The 21655-nt window shown below is 36.9% G+C and overlaps 2 protein-coding genes across 2 annotated transcripts; one reads left to right on the top strand and one right to left on the bottom strand.

The window, feature by feature from the left end:
* Window positions 1-702: 702 nt before the first annotated feature.
* Window positions 703-3890, bottom strand: LOC145605701 (uncharacterized). Its single transcript, XM_081661774.1, has 5 exons — window positions 3825-3890; window positions 3552-3659; window positions 2190-3370; window positions 1390-2072; window positions 703-1319 (listed from the first exon to the last, which is right to left on the bottom strand). Exons 1-5 carry the CDS (start codon window positions 3888-3890, stop codon window positions 703-705), a joined length of 2655 nt encoding a protein of 884 aa, XP_081517900.1.
* Window positions 3891-5774: 1884 nt separating this feature from the next.
* Window positions 5775-6488, top strand: LOC145605690 (uncharacterized). Its single transcript, XM_081661766.1, has one exon. It carries the CDS (start codon window positions 5775-5777, stop codon window positions 6486-6488), a length of 714 nt encoding a protein of 237 aa, XP_081517892.1.
* The last annotated feature ends 15167 nt before the right edge of the window (window positions 6489-21655 follow it).

Genomic DNA, 21655 nt, shown 5'->3' with positions numbered 1-21655 from the left:
TATGCTTACCGGCCAGGGTATGAGACGCGGAGTTACGTGGTTAGCTCCGCAAGTGCACCTCAGTTCTGAGACAGATTTCACTCTGGGTCTTATTGTATACCCTTATCGGATTATTTTCCGTTGCTGGACGAGGAGCCTACTTGTTCTGATGATTACTTGGAATGGTTCTATACATACTCACATCCATGTCTTATGAGTACTGATGAAGTGCTTCGCCCACCACCTCGACCCGATAGGACAAACGTGGATTACGTAAGTTTATTTAAGTATTTAATTTCATTTATTTAATTTTTATTAATTAATTTCATTACCTTCGTTTATTCAATTATCTTAATTAAATTTGACTCAATTAAATTTTTACTTTCTATTGCGTAGTGGGTGCAAAGATTCATGTCTCCATTGCGCAAGTTCATAGCTGAGCAGGGAGGCAACATCACCCCCACGGTGACCGAGGCGCAGGAAGAAATCATGGAGTGGAATGCCATGTTAGAAGATTGATATGTTTTATTATATTATTAGATTTGGTTTTAGTATTCTAAGTGTTATTAGATTTGGTGGTTTGATGTCATTTAAAGAGTTTTAATATTCTAAGTGTTATTAGATTTAGAGCAAACAATTATTAGATTCAATGTCATGTTTCAAATGTTATTATAATAGTATTTCGAACTAAGTAGTAGGAAAACAATACATATCCTATTAACATCATTCACTACCAGATAGATTTTGCCATGTAGCACGCCTATCTTGATATCGGTCCTCCCAACCTATAACGGTATCATCACGTATACGGAACCAAGGAGTAGCAATAGGAGGAACCGGGAAATTATCTTCGAACTCCAATCGCACGAAATGCCACCCTAATGATAGTATGCAAAACTCCCTATACGGACCAGTGGCAGTTGATGAAGCAGTCCAAGGTAGTACAGTGAGGCATGGGTAGACACTACGACCGTCCTTACCAATACCAAAACACATAACAGCGGCATTATAGAAGTTGGCAACCGGAAACAAGTCATCAATAGCAATCATCCAATGGTCCATGCCGCATCTCCCTCCAGTCCATGTGATACGGTGTATAGCTCCATCTAACTCTCCAGCAGTGTATACTTGAGAATAAATGTCGCGGTGAGCAGCAACCTCATTTGCAATCGAACGTCGAGCTAACATCCATTCATTCTGGTTACCTATGAAGAAATCAGCAACACATCGAAATCCGCAGTTTCCATCACCAAGCGGATCACTCCACCCTTGTAAGAACGGAAGTATGAAGGGTGGAATTTTGTCCAAATATGCAAATTCCTCCAAGTTCAAATCATTCCCTACAAGTTAGGACAAATTTAGAAAAACATAACAACAACAACAACAATAGCAAAAAGAATAACAATGAACCTGAAGGTGTAACAATGGGTGGTCTACGACCACCACGACGTCCACCCCTACGCCCACCTCGACGGCCACGAGAACCCAAAATAGGCTCAAATCCGCTACGATTACGCCTAGTAGACGTAGACCATTGGCCTGTCGGTGGCCGACCCCTTGTAGTGTCGTTGATCTCTGGATCCGTAAAATCTGCCTGATCTCGGTGTAGCTCCTCAAATAGGACCCGGCTGACACCCCGCACAAAGCTCGGATCACGATCTAAGACCTCATCCACCAAAGACCTAAACAAGGATGCATCCTGCTCTGACTCCTCAGCAAAAACAGGAATATCAACGCCATCCCCGATCACTAAGGTCTTCCAAAATGGATGGACCTGATCCAAATACAACCCAGTGCCATCACAAATTGCTGTCCACATGGTGCACGCACATGGGAGACCATGCGTCGTCAGCAACGCACACCCACACCTATCAAACACGTCATCAGATAATTCTCTCATCCTCCTTAACTCTCCTTGTAAAATATCAAGACCTCGAAATGACAAAAAGCCGTTAAGGTGAAGTAAAGGCATGACGTTGTGCTGCGAACCCATTCGCCGTCTCGAGTCCTCTAATTGGTGACGAATCTCGATCAGCATACCCTCAATGTTGCTATGCACACGGCGGAAGATAGTGTCTAACGCTCCCGTAGAACTGTCGAACCATTGTTTAAGCACGGAATGTTGGCTCTCTACTCTACATGTGTTGACGTTGCCGAAATGCATAACCAAATTTGTCTAACAACGTACGAATTTCTCCTTGTGGACCAACCATTGCTCCTCAACGTATTTCACCAGTGGTGGGTTCGATGCTCCCCATGTCGCTTTCATAGTTTGCAACTCTAACTCATACTCGGCAACAGTGGTCGAACACATTACTCTTCTCCATCTACCATTTCGAAATCTCTCGGCCATCACCATATCCTTCCCACACAAATAGTGCGCCCTTGCCAACACATCCTTGTTAATGTGCCACCCGCATAGTAAATGCGCGCAGTCTGGGAAGACCTCTTTCAATGCCTTCATTAACCCCAACTCACAATCAGTTACAAAAACTTTTGGAGCCACCTCATATCCAATGTACAACTTTAATCTCTCAAAAACCCACTTGTAGCTATCATAAGTTTCACTCTTCAATATAGCATATCCGATCAGAAAGTTTTGGTTTGTAGGCGTGACACCAACGAGCTCGAAGAATGGCATGTTATATCTGTTCGTCTTGTAAGTAGAATCCATCCCAATGACATGTGGATATGTACGTAGCATATTGGCCATCTCTAGGTGGGCCAAAAAAGCATGGGTGATAGCACGGGTATCCGGGTCGACATTTATCCAAGTGACATACTTGTGCTCATTTGCTAAGTGAACAAATTGGTGGCCAACATCTCGACCTTCACAAGCATCTAGCCGAATACGACTTCTCACATTGTAGATATGTCTCTTGTTAGGGTTCTCGTTCGGGAACTTCTCTTTCACGGCTGCCATAATGTGACGAGGCTTGGATGCAGCAGAACTCATGTCGATAACAAGTGCTTTTGCAGCTGGACTAAGACCACTAACTTGTCGGTGACCCTCTTGATATACCATGAGCGGATGGTTATGCATGCCTTTTAAACCCTTTCTTGATATAAGGACCCATCCTTCCATGTCCCTCAAACATCGAGCCGAGATTTGAAACGTACATTTACAACCCTTACTCTTTGTGTTCTTGCGTATAGCATTTTCTCTATCCCGATTTTCCCCTCTGTTCCTCTCCCCTCGATCACATTTCATATAATTAATTGGAAGCCCGTTTTTCTGTTTCTTATACGATGAATTTGTTAAAAAAAATCCTAATGGAGTGGCAATCTCTCTTGCCCAATCAAGAGCTGCTTCGTAGGTCGGAAACACTTCTCTAGTCTGAAAATGCGGACTATAATCAACACCATCACCGCCGTAGTCCGGTAATGACGCCTGATACAATTAATTATTTTTTTAATTAATAATAACATTAATTATTTAATATTAATAACAATAATTTAAAAACAATAACAATAATTAAAAAAAAAAAAGAAAAAAGGTCAACCGGAATCCATGGTTACCGGATTTGATCTCCGGTTACCGTGGATGGTTACCGGATTTCACCTTCGGTTACCATGATCAACCGGAGGGCAAATCCGGTTACCATCCACGGTAACCGGAGATCAAATCCGGTAACCGTGGGCGGTAACCGGAGATCAAATCCGGTTACCGTGATATCCACCTACGGTTATGCACGGTAACCGGAGGCCAAATCCGGTTACCGTGACAAAAATCGGAGACAAAACCCGGTTAGCGCAACGGTTAACCAGTTTTGGTCTCCGGTTGACGTCGTCAGTCGGTTTCTCCGATCAATATCGAATCACAACAAGCGGAGAAAAAGTCATACCTGTTCTAAACGTGACGGTGGCGTCACCGGTTCATTCTCCGTCGAGCCACCACGATCACTATCCATTTATCGTCGACTTTTACCGTCGTTGTGGCTGTCCGGTGTAGAAGGTGGTGGTTGAGATGGTTGTTGTTGATTAGAGAAAGAAAATGAGAAAAATAAGTTACTAAGGGCAAATTTGTCGGTTTGCTTGAAATGATGGCGGTTATGATAAAAATGGACGGCGGTATTTAGCATTCCACATATTATAAGGCTTTATGATGTTCGTATTCTTTAAGTTATCACAATGTTGCGAAAAAAAAAATCATGTATGATTATTATGTTGTTATTCATAAATAAACAAGAACATATAAATATATCAGGAAAAATTGTCCGGAATAATCCCACCTTTGGGCCGTCCACTGAAAATAATCCCACCTTTGGATTATTTTTAAATAATCCTACCTTTATACCCATTCCGCTATAAATGGTCCCATTTTACTTGGAACCGGTTGAGCAGGTAATTTTTTTTTTAAAGTAGAATTTACACGTGTCGCTCCTTGATTAGTCAAAAAAATAAAAATAAAAAAAGTAGTAAAAAAACCACCACCGCCACCTAAGCCACCCCAATTCAGCCACCACCACCGTACCCAACCTAAACCCTGGAACCACTATCCCACCCACACTTGAAACCACCAAGTTGACCGAAATCCCACCGAGCCAAGCCAACCTAAACCCAAATACCCATTAACCATTTAACCCAACCCCTCCTCTGTGGACGAAAACAATGACGCGGCTGGAAACGATGGACGGGGGAGATGCGACGCGACCAGAATCTGGGGATGGGGGGGGGGGGTCGGCGAGCCGGAGCTGGGTTTAAGGGAGTTGGTGGGTTTTTCGCGGACGGAGCCTGGGTTTAAGGGCTGGGTTTTCACGGGGTTAAGAATGAGGGAGAGGATTGGTGGTTCATGGGAGGGGGAGGGTAAGCCGGAGCCGCGTGAATGGGGTTGGCCGGTTGGGGGTTGGCTTGGTTTCGTGAGGATTCGAGTGTGGTTCATGTGGAGGTTCGTGAGGGAGGGAGGGGTTCGAGGGTGGTTCAGGGAAGGGGGTTCGACTGTGGTTCAGGGGAGGCCGGCGCGCCGAATTGGTGGCAGGGGAGGTGGTTTGGCTGGTGGGTGGTTTCTAAATTAATTAATTTTTTTTGGACTAACTGGGTGCCGACACGTGGCTAGTAACTTGCTATAACAAGTTAACAAACCGGTTGAGACCAATAAAAAAGATCGGGGGGTAAAGGTGAGATTATTAAAAAATAATCCAAAGGTGGGATTATTTTTAGCGGACGGGCAAAAGGTCGAATTATTGTGGGCAATTTTTCCAATATATTATCTCTAACCTTAAATAATCACATCGATTATCATATCTTTACTTGTTTAACTAGCAAAAATAATTTACTTTTACTTCTCATTAGATTAGTTTCTCTTAATATGTTATTAGCAAAAGGCAAATGTTATACGAAGTATATTATAAGGTTATATATAAGCATTAAAAACAACTTATAATTCTCTTATACTTTTTGGAAAATAAAGAATATAACTGATAAATAAATTCACCCAAATATGTATAATAAATACCTTTCACACCTATACTACTCCCTCCATCCCTCATTGATAATTCTTTATAGACAACTTTTACAGAAATTATTAAACCTAAATAAGTAGTAAAAAAGTATAATGAGAAGGTAAGACATTATTGTGTCCTGGGAAACATCCCACATGGGGTGACATGGTAATTGGTAAATGATGACATTTAGACATGACAGACGTTGTTTGGACATTTATTTATACTGAGTGAGTACTCACATTTTCTCATCAATTTACAATTAGGAGTGTTCATATATCAAATCATACATTGTGGTACCCTAACTCCCTGAGGGTAAAATCATTCCTTTTCCTCGAAAAAAAAAAAAACACAATGGCTGAATCTATAGCTCCGCTTTTGGTTGAGGCTGTGAAACCCATGATTGAAGTAATGGTGAATCGGGTGAGGGGGGAGATCAAACTGATGCGTGCCTACAGAAAAAATCTCAACGAGCTCCAGCGCAAAGTCGATATAATCTCAAGCTATGTGCTCAACAAGACTGCTACTAATGATAGTACTAGTAGTAGAGACCCGGTACAACCGTGGATGAGAAAAGTCGTCAACATTCTATATGATGCAGAGAATATGTTTGATGTGTTGGCTTATGAGAAGCAGCATAATGTTGTCATGAAAAAAAAGTCACAAAGGAAACGGGTCTTCTGGCCCCTGAGACGGGTCTTATTTCGGCGTAAGATTGGCAAGTGGATTGGTAGGATCAATACCAAAATTGATGAAGCCTTGAAAGAGGCTAAAATCATTGGCAAACTCCGCCAGGCTTTCGACTCAGCTCCAACAAACTTTACCATAAATCAAGGCGCGGCTGAAGATAATCCTCTGCAACAGCTTCGACTGAATTTAGATATGTCCATGTTCATTGGCAGGGATACTGATGTTGATTCCTTGGTGGACAAATTGTGCAACCCTTCCCGGGACACTGACAATGTCACTAATAATTGCCTTTCTGTCATATCCATTGTCGGATTTGGAGGTATCATTCTTATTGTTAAACTTATATTTATGCTTGTAGGGTATATCCTATTCATTTAATTTTCACTTATTTGAATTTGTATTATCTTAATTTTATATGAAGTTATTAAAATTAAAATAATACTCCCATCGTCTCTTTATTAGAGACTCTTTTCTCTTTATTACGTGAGTAATAGATGTTAAAAAGGGAACTTTAATAAAGAGAAACAGAGGGAGTAAGTAAAAATAAAGTGAATAGGTCCTTAACTACTCCCTCCAGCCATTAGTTTAAACTGGGTTAGTTTTCGTGCCATGCACGTTAGTTTTTAATAATCATTATTAGGTTATTATAATAATTAATTTTTATAGATAAAAAATATTTAAAAATATTTAAAAATATTTATAGTCAAATCTAGATCAAAATGTGGAGTACGAACGATATGACAGATATAAAATCATGGGTTGTAACGATATAATAATTGTAAAATGTTTTTTAAAGATTGGATTGGGAAATAAATTCTATTGGTATGTGTAAGGAAAAAAAAAACTAATAAAAAGATTAATAAAATAAATTAGTTTAGATGATTTTATTTTTTCTATAAGAAGCATTGAATGTTAAATGTACTATCAATATATTTGAAAAATGGCAATAACAAATAATATTGATCTTCTTGAGGTTTTTTGAGGTTATGTAATATTATATATTTATATTCTAATTAATTTTTACATTTTAATCATTTTAATCAGAGAAGGAAAAAATGCTGGAGATTTTTAATGAGATAGTGATATGTATTATTTTTTTTTTTTAAGTTAGAGATCTATAGTTTAGTATATGTATAAATAAATTATTGATTATTGACTTTCTACTATGAACATAATTTTCAAAGGGATTGATAAAAATATGTGTTGTTAACTTTCATGGATTCTATATATATATATATATATATATATATATATTTTTTTATAGAATATATTGCAAATTATTATGTTAGGAATGGTTTTTTATAGCTAAAGATTTGTGTTAAAGCCATTCTTTTTATTTCAAGTACACAACAAGAAAATGACATGTTTCCGACCGAAATTTTCCCTCGCTGAAGGCTCTAAATCCGTCGCAAATCATGTTTGCGACGAAATTCCGTCGTTGGTTTCCGTCGTAAAACCTTTGGTAGGAAATTCTTGAATTTTCGAGGAATATTCCGTCGGAAAGGTGTTTTCCGACGGATTTTACGACCGAGTTTAATCCGTGTAACATATTGACTTTTTAGTTTAGTCCGTCGCTAATTTGCGACGGAAATTTCCGTCGGTGTGCTGTTTACAACGACGGATATTTCCGTCGGAAACAGTAATTTCCGACCGAAATTTTCTGTCGCAAACCTTATTTTCCGACCGACTATTTCCGTCTCTGGTAGTGTATTTTGCGACGAAATTTATTCCGTCGTTGGTTTACGACCGAATAATCCGTCGGAAAGGGAGGTGAGTTCCGACGGATTTAACTCCAGTTTTCCGTCGCTGGTGAAGTACTTCCGACCAATATAATTCCGTCGCAAACTGCTTTTCCTTTCTAACAAAAATATTAACAAATATTATTATAATTGCGTATATTCCTGCACCAAATACCTGTGATAATTAAAACTATTATCAAATTGCGAAAATATTAATAAATATTATTTTCTCAAAAGCTATATATATCCAAAGGCTACATAATATATAGTAAGTTCTACAAAAGCGGGAACATAATCAAACGCTACATAAAATCGATCAAATTAAGTTCTTGTCCATACTACACAAACCTAAGCTAAGCGAAAAAACTACAGGGGTACCATGGCTTGCTCCTCCACTACCTGAATCATCCCTAGGGTCTCGACGCTGAGGCTGAATGGTGGAATATCCGTCGGTGTTGTGGCCGAATCGACTTATGAAGTCATTCCACCTCTCCTCGGCTCTCCTCTCCATTTGGGCCACTTCAGCTCGAATTTGATCTTGCATCTCAACTTCCATTTCACTCCGAAGTTCACTCCGTATTTCACTCCGGAGTTCACTGCGGATCTCACTACGAAGAGCCTCGACCCTGTGCTCCATCTGATCCTGCATCTGAGAAACAACGGATGGTGTGTACTGTTGTGAAGACCTAGACACCCGACCCATCCGTTCGCCATAGTACAACGATGCGCTTTCGCCAAGTCCCCCCACTCAACCCTTCTTGTTGCGATCACCCACAGTCTCCCAATACAACTCATTGGGACTCTTTTTAATCCCTTGGGTGGTGGCTTCTTCAACCTTCTTCTGGTAGGACTCCTACAAGAAATACATTATACAATTATATATGGTTTTAATAATTTAGCAACAACATCAGTTACAAGTAAAGCAACATATAAGTGAAAATGGAATCAATAAACAATAAAAGAACCATATTTCTAAGTTTAAGGGTCTTTATCCTCAAAATAAAGCCATTTCAAGCCTTTATGGCTTCTTACATGCCTATTTCAAACATTTCTTTACTTTTTAACTCATTCTTTGTCAAACCATATCATATTTACATACTTATAACATATTATGGGTTTAAATCACATAAAAGAACCATATTTCTAAGTTTAAGGGTTTATATACTCAAAATGAAGCCATTTCAAGCCTTTATGGCTTCTTACATGCCTATTTTCTATATTTCTTTACTTTTTAACTCATTCTTTGTCAAACCATCTCATATTTACATACTTATAACATATTATGGATTTAAATCACATAAAAGAACCATATTTCTAAGTTTAAGGGTTTATATACTCAAAATGAAGCCATTTCAAGCCTTTATGGCTTCTTACATGCCTATTTTCTATATTTCTTTACTTTTTAACTCATTCTTTGTCAAACCACCTCATATTTACATACTTATAACATATTATGGGTTTAAATCACATAAAAGAACCATATTTCTAAGTTTAAGGGTCTTTATCCTCAAAATAAAGCCATTTCAAGCCTTTATGGCTTCTTACATGCCTATTTCAAACATTTCTTTACTTTTTAACTCATTCTTTGTCAAACCATATCATATTTACATACTTATAACATATTATGGGTTTAAATCACATAAAAGAACCATATTTCTAAGTTTAAGGGTTTATATACTCAAAATGAAGCCATTTCAAGCCTTTATGGCTTCTTACATGCCTATTTTCTATATTTCTTTACTTTTTAACTCATTCTTTGTCAAACCACCTCATATTTACATAATTATAACATATTATGGGTTTAAATCACATAAAAGAACCATATTTCTAAGTTTAAGGGTCTTTATCCTCAAAATAAAGCCATTTTAAGCCTTTATGGCTTCTTACATGCCTATTTCAAACATTTCTTTACTTTTTAACTCATTCTTTGTCAAACCACCTCATATTTACATACTTATAACATATTATGGGTTTAAATCACATAAAAGAACCATATTTCTAAGTTTAAGGGTCTTTATCCTCAAAATAAAGCCATTTTAAGCCTTTATGGCTTCTTACATGCCTATTTCAAACATTTCTTTACTTTTTAACTCATTCTTTGTCAAACCATCTCATATTTACATACTTATAACATATTATGGGTTTAAATCACATAAAAGAACCATATTTCTAAGTTTAAGGGTTTATATACTCAAAATGAAGCCATTTCAAGCCTTTATGGCTTCTTACATGCCTATTTTCTATATTTCTTTACTTTTTAACTCATTCTTTGTCAAACCATCTCATATTTACATACTTATAGCATATTATGGGTTTAAATCACATAAAAGAACCATATTTCTAAGTTTAAGGGTTTATATCCTCAAAATAAAGCCAGTTCTAGCCTTTATGGCTTCTTACATGCCTATTTCAAACATTTCTTTACTTTTTAACTCATTCTTTGTCAAACCACCTCATATTTACATACTTATAACATATTATGGGTTTAAATCACATAAAAGAACCATATTTCTAAGTTTAGGGGTCTTTATCCTCAAAATAAAGCCATTTCACGCCTTTATGGCTTCTTACATGCCTATTTCAAACATTTCTTTACTTTTTAACTCATTTTTTGTCAAACCATCTCATATTTACATACTTATAACATATTATGGGTTTAAATCACATAAAAGAACCATATTTCTAAGTTTAAGGGTTTATATACTCAAAATGAAGCCATTTCAAGCCTTTATGGCTTCTTACATGCCTATTTTCTATATTTCTTTACTTTTTAACTCATTCTTTGTCAAATCAACTCATATTTACATACTTATAACATATTATGGGTTTAAATCACATAAAAGAACCATATTTCTAAGTTTAAGGGTCTTTATCCTCAAAATAAAGTCATTTCAAGCCTTTATGGCTTCTTACATGCCTATTTCAAACATTTCTTTACTTTTTAACTCATTCTTTGTCAAACCATCTCATATTTACATACTTATAACATCTTATGGGTTTAAATCACATAAAAGAACCATATTTCTAAGTTTAAGGGTCTTTGTACTCAAAATAAAGCCATTTCAAGCCTTTATGGCTTCTTACATGCCTATTTCAATAATTTCTTTACTTTTTAACTCATTCTTTGTCAAACCATCTCATATTTACATACTTATAACATATTATGGGTTTAAATCACATAAAAGAACCATATTTCTAAGTGTAAGGGTTTATATACTCAAAATGAAGCCATTTCAAGCCTTTATGGCTTCTTACATGCCTATTTTCTATATTTCTTTACTTTTTAACTCATTCTTTGTCAAACCATCTCATATTTACATACTTATAACATATTATGGGTTTAAATCACAATAAAGAACCATATTTCTAAGTTTAAGCCAACATAATAAGTAAACCATACAAAATTATATTAAAATTGTTACCGCTATGTTTTTTGATTTGACATTGGCAGGCACCATTCCTTTCCCAGGGACCTCCTTGAAGTGCGTCTTCATGAAAAGCTCATGTGCAGTAGGTAACTGCCCTTTGTTTTTCGCCGCCTTTGAATGTACATGCACAAAAACAAATAAAACTTGTCATTCCAATGTGAACCACAATTGTTACCTATTTACATGCCTTATAAAGAAACTAACCATCCTTTTTGCATGTTGTACAACTGAAATTGAACCCTGGTAGTGGGTTGGTTCAACCACATTGTCCAATGATCCGCCTCTTCTATTCTTCTTATTTTGTTCGGACCGTTTCTTGTACGTATCATCATTGGCAACAATGTTCATCATCTTCCGGCGGACGTCATCAATAAGCCAGCCCGGCTTCTGACCTTTTATCTTGTGTGTGATTGTGTGAAACATGTCCTTCAACCGATATGCGAACTTGGATTCGAAGGTTGTCTTCACATGGTCCTCCAACTCGGGTGCCCATGTGCATTGCTTCTGCAATTGACAAACATTTAAAGTGAACAACCAAATCTCAAACTTCGCAATTAGTAATACATAGTTGTAAGTATAAAATGGCATACACAAAACAAGTTCCACCAATGCTCCTTTGTTTTAGCATCAACTTCTCCTTAATTCCTCCAAGGCTTTCGATAGTAGCCTGTTAGGGTACCGGAGATGGCCTTTACCACGACTTTATCATCAAACCTATTTTAACGTACATCAAGATCAAAAAGAAAATAAGTAGTTCATGTTAGAGTATTCCATAGGTCATGATATAAAATATGGATACAAAGGGATTGAAATAACAACTAAATATATACCAGCACGTGGCAGGGTCTAGTACCACCCTCTGAGAAGACTGCGAGGCATGTTGCCCCTGAAGCTGTTGCACCTGAAGCTGTTGCTCATGATGCTCAATCTGCATCTGTGTTTGAGGATCCTCGTCGTCACCCAAATCTTCCTCCTCCTCCGCATCCTCCATTTCCTCATCATCATCATATATCAAAACCTGTCTTTTCTCCTTTCCTTTTCTACTCTTCGACGTTTCTCCTTTTTTCCCTCCCACCATTGCAACCTGAAAAAAACGTTAGTAACATGCTATGATATTATTAACATTACAAAAATTAGTAGTACAATGAGATGTAAAAGTAATAAAATAGAACGACCAACTCCATAATTGGTTTTACAATAACAATCAAATTAAACCGACAATTACATTCAAAGTACAAGCAAATGCATCCTATTTATTTTACAATAACAACCACATTTTCCTACTCGTGGCTTTCATCGCTACTATCACTACTGGTATTATCACTACTATCATCTAAAAACACATCGATGTCAGTATCCTCGTCACTGTCACTAGAGTCGACGCTAGATTCATCATCTGATTCACTTGAGATTATTAAGTCGTCATCATCATCCTCGTCGTCATCCTCAACTGGGTCGTAGTCAGGAATGTCATTCGGTGGACAAAGCGTTGCATATACTTCTGGGGACGGTCACTACAAGAAAAAGACCGTTTTCCGACGGACTTTTTTCCTTGGAAACAACCTGTTTTCCGTCGGAAAGCGGGTTTCCGACGGAATTCCGTCGGTGTTGGTCCGTCGGAAAAGGCATCGTAGGAAAAATGACATTTTCCGTCGTAAATTCCTTCGGAAACACTTTTCCGACGGAATTTTCCGTCTGAAGACAATTTTTGGCACTGGGAAAATCCGTCGTAAATTTCCGACGGATTTTACATTCCGTCGTAAATTTCCGACGGGAATTCCGTCGGAAACAATTTCAACCGAAATAATAAAAAAAAAACGCCGCACCACCTCCGGCACGGCGTTTAACCACCTCCAACAGACCTATATCCCCACCAGTCCCCACCGCCAAATCACCCCACCAACAGACCTATATCCCCACCAGTCCCCACCGCCAAACCACCCCACCGCAACAAAAAAACAAACATAAAAAAAAATCCCTAAACAAAACCCAGATCTACCCACCACCACCTCCCTCCCTTCAGCACCAATTTAAACCCCACGTACCTAGATCTGCCGACCACGACACCGCAACCCAAAAAAAATCAAAAAAATCTGACCACACATCACCAACCCAACCCCCAAAATCGAAACTCCAACCACCACCACCACCACCATATATTTCAAAAAAAAACCCCAAAACAAAATTAACAAAATAAAATCAAAATTAAGAAAAAAAAAAAGATAAATACCTTAATTTGACAAAAAATAACCTCGAAATTGGGTTTATAAGCCAAATTCGACCATGAAAACTCTAGATCTAAAGTTTTCATGGTCGAATTTGACCCAAAACCTTCGTTGTTGATGTCATTGTTGGTGCCGTTTTAGTTGATATCGATGTTGTTGGTGTTGTTGCGGCGGAACGGTGGTAATAAGGTGGGTGAAAGAGATGAGAGAAGATGAACGAAAATATTAATAAGGGGGACAGAAGGAGATCGAAAAGGAGACAGAAGGAGGTCGAAAGGGAAATAGAAGGAGAAAGAAAAAGAAGGAGAAGGGGGGCAGAAGGAGAAGGGGGGCGGTGGTAGAGGTGAAAGGAAAGAGGAGAGAGAAGAGGACCGAGAGAATGAAAGAAGAGATAGATCGAAGGAGAAGGGGGAAAGAGAGATTAGGGGCGGAAAAGTGAAGTGGGGGATTTAGGGTTTTTAGTTTTCAAGGAGGTTGTTTTTTTTTTTTTTTTAAATATGTTGCGACCGAAATTTCCGTCGGAAATTTCCGACGGATTTGTATTCCGTCGGAAAATGTAATTTCCGACCGAATATTCCGTTGGAAAGCCCATATATTCCTACGGATTTTTATTCCGTCGGAAATTTCCGACGGAATAAAAATCCGTCGGAATTTTTGAGTTTTCCGACGGAATTACATATCCGTCGGAACCAGTCCGTCGGAAATAGGCCTATTTCTAGTAGTGGGTGCCTGCAAAAACTCAAGGTCTACTGGAGCATCAACCACTGACCTTGCTTGTGTTTTAAACACAGACCACCATTGAACTCGATCCCGTTTTAGGCTAGGGTAGGATGTGTAGTACACTTGGGTCACTTGATAAGATAGTACGAAGGGATCATACTTGGGGTATTTCTTAGTATGATTCACTTCAACAAGCTTATACTGTTCATGTATGTTCATACCCCTACCACAATCCATCCAACTACACTTAAAGAGTATAGTCTTATACTCTTTAATTGGACCAGTGTAGACAAGTTCAATTATATCGTCTAGAATGCCAAAGTACTCTCCACCGTTCTCACTAGACACACAAACACCGTAATTCATCGTAGACTTGTGTTTACCATAGGAATGTGTATGGAAATTAAATCCACCAACAAAAATCCGCTTCCAAGTTCGAACACGCTTGAAAGGACGCATGCACAAAGCTTGGAGGACATCCGAATTTGGTTTCTCTTCAACCACCTATTTACGTCATAATAGAAGAATTAATTACACAGAATTGCAATGTCTAAAAGTCATATTTAAAGAACAAATAGAACAATTCTATCACCTTATGGTGAAACCAATCAGAGAATTCGACGTCACATTTCTCCATGACTTCCTCTCTACGCAAAAAAGGCCGGGTACTAAGAACGTAGTCCTCAAACTTCCTATTAGGTCAATGACACGAGATAAAATTAGTAATTCAACCGATTTAATTCTTCAAAACTATGAAAAAATTTCAATCCTGGCCACGTATACCTTTCGTATTCACCAAGAATGCCGCAGTTTTGTAAAACGAACAAATGAGCACACTCGAGTTCCTTTTCATCTAAGTACCGGGTTTTACCCTCAGATGAGACACGACCGCTATCCTCTGAGAACAACTCCGGTAAGTCAGCGTTCTCCAATGTGGATTCCACGTCTACATTCACATTTCGACCAAGATCCCGAGTTTTTGTGTCAACTGACGCCTGGAAGTAATTTGAGCAAAAGTTTGCTATCTCTTCGGTGAGATAAGCATTGCATATTGAACCTTCAACTCGTGCCTTGTTCCCAATTTTACGTTTCAAGTGATTAAGGAACCTGCATTTAAAATAGTATAATTAATTGCGTAAATAGGTCATGACTATGAAGGGTTTGTATGAAAGAAATTAATGGGACTTTGATTTACCTTTCGAAGGGATACATCCATCTATATTGAACAGGACCACATAACTTGCCCTCATATGGCAAATGAATAGGTAAATGCTCCATAGAGTTGAAGAATGCAGGAAGGAAAACCTTCTCAAGCTTGCAAAGGATTTCAGCTATGTTTTTCTCTAATCGCTCCATGTCACTAACTGTGATTGTGTAACAACACAAATCACGGAAGAATTGACTGATCTCTGTAACCGCATTCCAAATATGGGTAGGGAGCAATTCCCTCAAAGCAGTGGGCAACAACCTCTCCATGAACACGTGACAGTCGTGGCTTTTCATTCCATGAAGCTTACAGGCTTGTAAATCTACGCATCTGATCAAATTGGAGGCATATCCATCTGGAAAACGCAACTGTTTAACCCATTCACACAACACTTTTCTTTGAGCCTTGTCAAGAGCGAATGGGGCTTTTGGCATAAACTCTTTTCCTCTATCATCTTCATCCATATGAAGTTGTGGCCGTTTACAATATTTGACAATGTCATTTCGAGCCGATGACGTGTCACATGTATGCTTTTTCACATCCATTATGGTGTGGATTAGCTGATCAAAGAAGTTCTTTTCAATGTGCATGACATCCAAGTTGTGACGGATGAGCAAATGCTTCCAATAAGGAAGTTCCCACAACGAGCTTTGCTTGAACCACCCATTTTTTGCTTTTTTTAGGTGTTTCAATGCCTCCGGTCCATCAGTTGCCTTTGGAAGGTGTCTCACACATTCCCACAATTCCTCACCTGACATGATGTGTGGCGGTGAACCTTTTTCGACTTTGTTTTTACAAAATGCAGTTTTGCTTTTTCGAAAAGGGTGTTCTGTTGGAAGGAATTGGCGATGGCAATCAAACCAAGAAACTTTGCCACCATGTTCAAGCCAAAATGCTTTGCTTTTATCCATACAATAAGGACAAGCCTTCTTACCCGCTGTGGTCCAACCAGACAACATACTGTAAGCTGGGAAGTCACTAATGGTCCACAGGATGGCTGCTCGAAGATTAAAATTTTGTTTCCTTGAAATGTCATAAGTATTTGCGCCAACTTCCCACAAATGCTTCAACTCTTCTACCAGCGGTTGCATATACACATCCAAATTGCTCTTAGGGTTCTTAGGACCAGGAACAAGCAATGAAAGAAACATGAATTGTCTTTTCATACACATTGAGGGAGGCAAGTTATAAGGGATCAATATGACAGGCCAACAAGAATATTGTCCCCCAAACTTACCATGAGGAGCAAAACCATCTGTACACAAGCCAAGTCGAACATTACGAGGCTCATTGGAAAATTCTGGGAAGCAATTGTCAAGGTGTTTCCAAGCTTCACTATCACTAGGGTGCGCCATTGTGCCTTGAACTCGAGGATTTTTCGAATGCCGTGTCATTTCCTCCGAAATGTTCTTGGTTGCATAGAGCCTTTGCAATCTCGGTGTGATCGGAGAGTAAATTAAAACATTCAAAGGCACTAAGCTACCTTTGGAAGTCTTCTTGTATCGGTCGCTACCACACACCCGACATGAAGATAGCTGAACATCATCCTTCCAAAATAGCATACATCCTTTCGGACATGCATGAATCTTTTCATGAGGCAACTCCAGCCCCTTTACAATCTTCTTCACCTCATAGAATGTATCGGCCATATGGTTGTTGTTAGGAATAGCCTCATTGACCAAAGAAGCAAACCCATCAACACATCTATGGGGCAAATTATACTCGCACTTAAGACTAGTAATTCGGGCAGCCATCTCTAAGACAGACAACGAACTCCCTTCGTATAATGGTTGTTCGGAAGCTTTAAACAAATCTAAGAAATGCTTAGCTTGTGCATTAGGCTCCTCCTCTGCCTTTTCAGAATGCCCTTGATCTTCATTATGACCAAAAGCATCGAAAACCATTTCACGGTATTCATTTGACGGCCCTTCAGGAACTCCCGGAAACCCTTCCCCATGACACATCCACTCATAGTAATTAGGCACAAAACCCTTGCGGTACAAATGAATTTTAACCGTTTCCGCATCCCATAGCCGCTTGTTCTTACATTTAAAACATGGACACCTAACTTCATTCGGGTTGCTGCTCTCGGGATGATCTTCCACGTATTTAAGGAATTCATCTACCCCTTTCACAAAATCCGGATTAATAGAATGTCCAACCTTCCTTTCATACATCCAGCTACGTTCTGTTCGTTTCATGATTACAACTTCTACACAACTCACGAATATGTATAATTACATTAGTCACAATGCGTATTGAATATTCATTATCCATAAAAATGTTATGAATATGCAAATAAGATTGTAAATGATGTCCAAAGGTCCTTATCACTCCAATAACCCATCCTTGGACATTTAATCTCACTAGCGAATGTATGCCAGGTTTTCAATTCTATGGAAAATCCGGCAGCATTTCCCTTAAGTTCTCCAAGTACACGATCAAGGGTATTAGATAACCCGTCATATGTACCCAGAGAACATTGTAGAGAAATGACAAAGCAGGATAATCCCTAGAATCAATAACAAGGCATACATTCACCACCTAAGTGAGAATAAACGTCTAAGGACAGTCCCAACCGGGGACTATTCAAGACATACTCCTAATGAGTATGACTTGAACGGGTATCTAGGCAAATGATTATGCAAATGATTCATTCAAAAGTATATAAAGCCCAAAACACATCCATTGTTATAACACATTCGTTCATTATAACACATCCATCATTATAACACACTCATTTTAAAATATTTCAAGCAAATAACACAACCATTATAAAGTAAAGAACACAATTAATTAAATTAAATTAATAATTATAAGTAAACCAAATATATCATAATCATCATTTAATTAATATAAATAATCATATGTAAACAATTTATATTCATAATTAAATTGATACAAAAAATTATTAATCATTACATTAACTAAACAAAACTAGTGAACATTACATTACATAAAACAAAACTAATATACATTATAAAATTATCACAAATTAAACTAAGCTAACATACATCATTATACTAAACAAAACCAATATAGACTAACATATAATCCCGTACATTATTATAATAAAATATCAACCTAAACTAACATATCATGTCATACATTATTATGATAAGCCCCTACATTATTATAATTTCACATGTCATGTCTTACATTATTATGATAAGCCAAATTAAACTAACATATCAACCATTATTATAATAAAATAAATCAAACTAAAGTAACTTAAAATTATCACAAAATAAACTAAACTAAGAATTTTTAAAAATGTCATGTCACTAACCTCAAGATCTGCACTATTTATTGAGATTCAAAGCAAGTAAATGTTCAAATCCTACAAATAGTAAAAATTAATATGTCAATTTTTATAATAAAGGTACAATTATTTTTTTAAAAATAAAATAAATATATATAATAAATGTACAATTACCGGTTGTAGAACGGCGGGTGGTGAAGATGGTGGTGGTCGGAGCGAGGACAATAATGGAGGAGGAACCGGCGGTGGTGGCTGCTTGTAAAGGCGCCGGCGGTGGTGGTTGTTCGAAGGATTTGTCAGACTAAAATTTAAAAATAAAAGTAAAAAAAAAAAAAAACAAAACACAACCTACACTGACCGGCGGTGGTGGCTGCTTGTAAAGGCGCCGGCGGTGGTTGGGCGACGCGGGACCTCTGACCGGCGCAGGGTGGTGGCTGTTGCAGACGGTGGTTAATTGTAGTGGAGTGGAGGCGTGTTTATATTTAAAAAAAAAAACAAAACCTACACTTACCGGCGGCCGACCAACGGAAGACGGATCTCCGGCTGCGGCGAACGACTGCGGCGAACGGAAGGACGGCGGCGGATCTTTCTTTCTTCTTTCTTTCGTTCCTCTCTATTTCTTCCTCTCTCTTTCTTTCGAATTCGTAGCAAATGGACCCAACATCAAAACCCTTGACTTTTGTCTAATTAATTTTCCGACGGAATTAATTCGGTCGGAAAATATAGTTTCCGACGGAATTAAATTCGGTCGGAAACTTTGCGAGGAAATTTCCGTCGGAAACTATGTTTTCCGACCGAAATTAGCGTCAAACTTAAATCCGTCGTTGATTATAGGATTTGCGACGGAAAATCATGTCCGTCGGCATAATTCGGTCGGAAATTGGCCCATTTCTAGTAGTGAGTAATTCTAATGTACTACGTATAAGATTAGGGAGTTGTTTTTGTATAAGATTTACTTCTTTAATAGAAATTTGTTTAGCAAAAAAAAAACAAAAAAAAACTAAGGACACACCAGTGACGCGTGTCATTGCTGATGTGTCTTTTAGTATATAGTTATTGATGATTGATGATTTTTACGGGCAAAATATAAAAGCAACATTAGTCCATTACAACTTGTGCTCACGCCTGAGTTGATTATTTTAGAACATACCAAGTACATACTTTTTTGCCTGATCATCAAAATTTTAACACATTCATAACATTGATGAGTCATATATTATAAGAGCCATATTAATAATCTTCTACCCACTTAGCCATTGGCGGTTTCAAAAAAAATTTCTTATGGGTTCGGAGTCATTCAACATATGAAAAAAAAAAACAAACATAATCTATAATTAGATAAATCAATGATCAAAGTTGTGTATCAATATGCGTGTTTGGTCAAATTGTAACATTTAATAAAACACGGATGGAGTGTTCATTTTGTTTCATTTCACCATATAGAAAAAATATTCAGTAAAAATAACTTTAGTTTAGTAAAATTAATTACAATCAATAAAAATAGGTTTCGTTCAACAAACATAAGTTTAGTTCAATAAAAATAATTTCAGTTCAGTAAAAATCAATAAACTTAAATTAGAAATATAATAAAATTCAGTAAAAATAATATCAGTTCAGTAAAATTAATTTCAGTTCAGTAAAAATAATTTAAGTTCAGCAAAAATAAGTTCAGTTCAATAAAAAGAATTTCAGCTCAATAAAAATCAATAAACTTAAGTCAGAAATATAATAAAATTCAGTAAAAATAATTTTATTTTAGCAAAAATAATTTCAGTTTAGTAAAATTAATTTCACTTCAGTAAAAATAATTTAAGTTCAGCAAAAATAATTCATTTCAACAAAAATAAGATGAAATGAACGAGGCCTAAGTTAAGTAAAAAAAAATGGAGGAAATTATTTTTTAATAATCTACTTCCTCCATTTTTTTTATAGTTGCAAATCTTGTAATACAAACTTTATCATGATATTTAAGAAAAGTGGACCTCATATGATATAATACACTTAAATATAGGTGTTAAAAAGTTTTTATAATCAAGTGGGTCATGTGCTTTAAATAAAGGTAATAGTAAATTATCACTATAAAAATGTTTCTTTTATACGAAATAATGTATTGCAACTGTTGTGACATTTTTATTTTTGAAAAGTGTTGCAAATATTAAAAAAAAAAACGGAGGAAATACTATTTTTTTTAAAATAAATATCTATAGCTAGATTGTATAATGCTTAAAATAATAATGTGGCAAAGTAAGCTTTAATATATACTTCCTCCGTTTCTCTATAGTCACAAATTCCTAAATGAACCTGGTTCACACTAATTTATTGTGGACCACTAATATTAGAGAAGATATGGTTGTTTTATTAATAAAAAAAAAAAGGTCACTATAATAAAAATAAGGTCACTATGTTAAAATAAAAGTCATTTTGGTAATATATAAGCTATAAGAGGTTAATTTTTTTAGTGAAATATTTTATATACAGGTCATTATGAATAATAAAGGTCACTATGTTAAAATTAGGATCATAACATTGTATTCAAGTTCACAGTAATATTAAACATTATACAAGTTTTATAAAAGGTTACTATGTAAAAATAAGGTTACTATGTTACAAAAAAGGGTCACTATGTTCAATATAATGTCAATTGCGTTTGTATAAATCTCGGGTCCACAATAATATTATTGTGGGCCAGGTCGACGCAAGTCTTTCTGCTCTATAGTTGCAACACTTCCCTAAAATGGAAATATCATAATAATTGCAACAAACCATAAAAGGAAGGTTTTTACGGTGAAATTTGTACTATTACCTACTTCCTCTGTTTTTATATACTTGCAACACTTCTCTTTTCACGATTGTCGATGCATTATTTCAATCGTTTATATCTTTAATTATCAAATATGTAAAAATTGTAAATGTTAGATATTAAAATAATATAAACCGAGACGAATCTAACAAGATCTCACATGA

Source organism: Chenopodium album, chromosome 2 (assembly GCF_948465745.1).
Source record: "Chenopodium album chromosome 2, dcCheAlbu1.1, whole genome shotgun sequence".
Taxonomy (NCBI): Eukaryota; Viridiplantae; Streptophyta; class Magnoliopsida; order Caryophyllales; family Amaranthaceae; genus Chenopodium; species Chenopodium album.
This window is presented reverse-complemented; position numbering and strand designations above follow the sequence as displayed.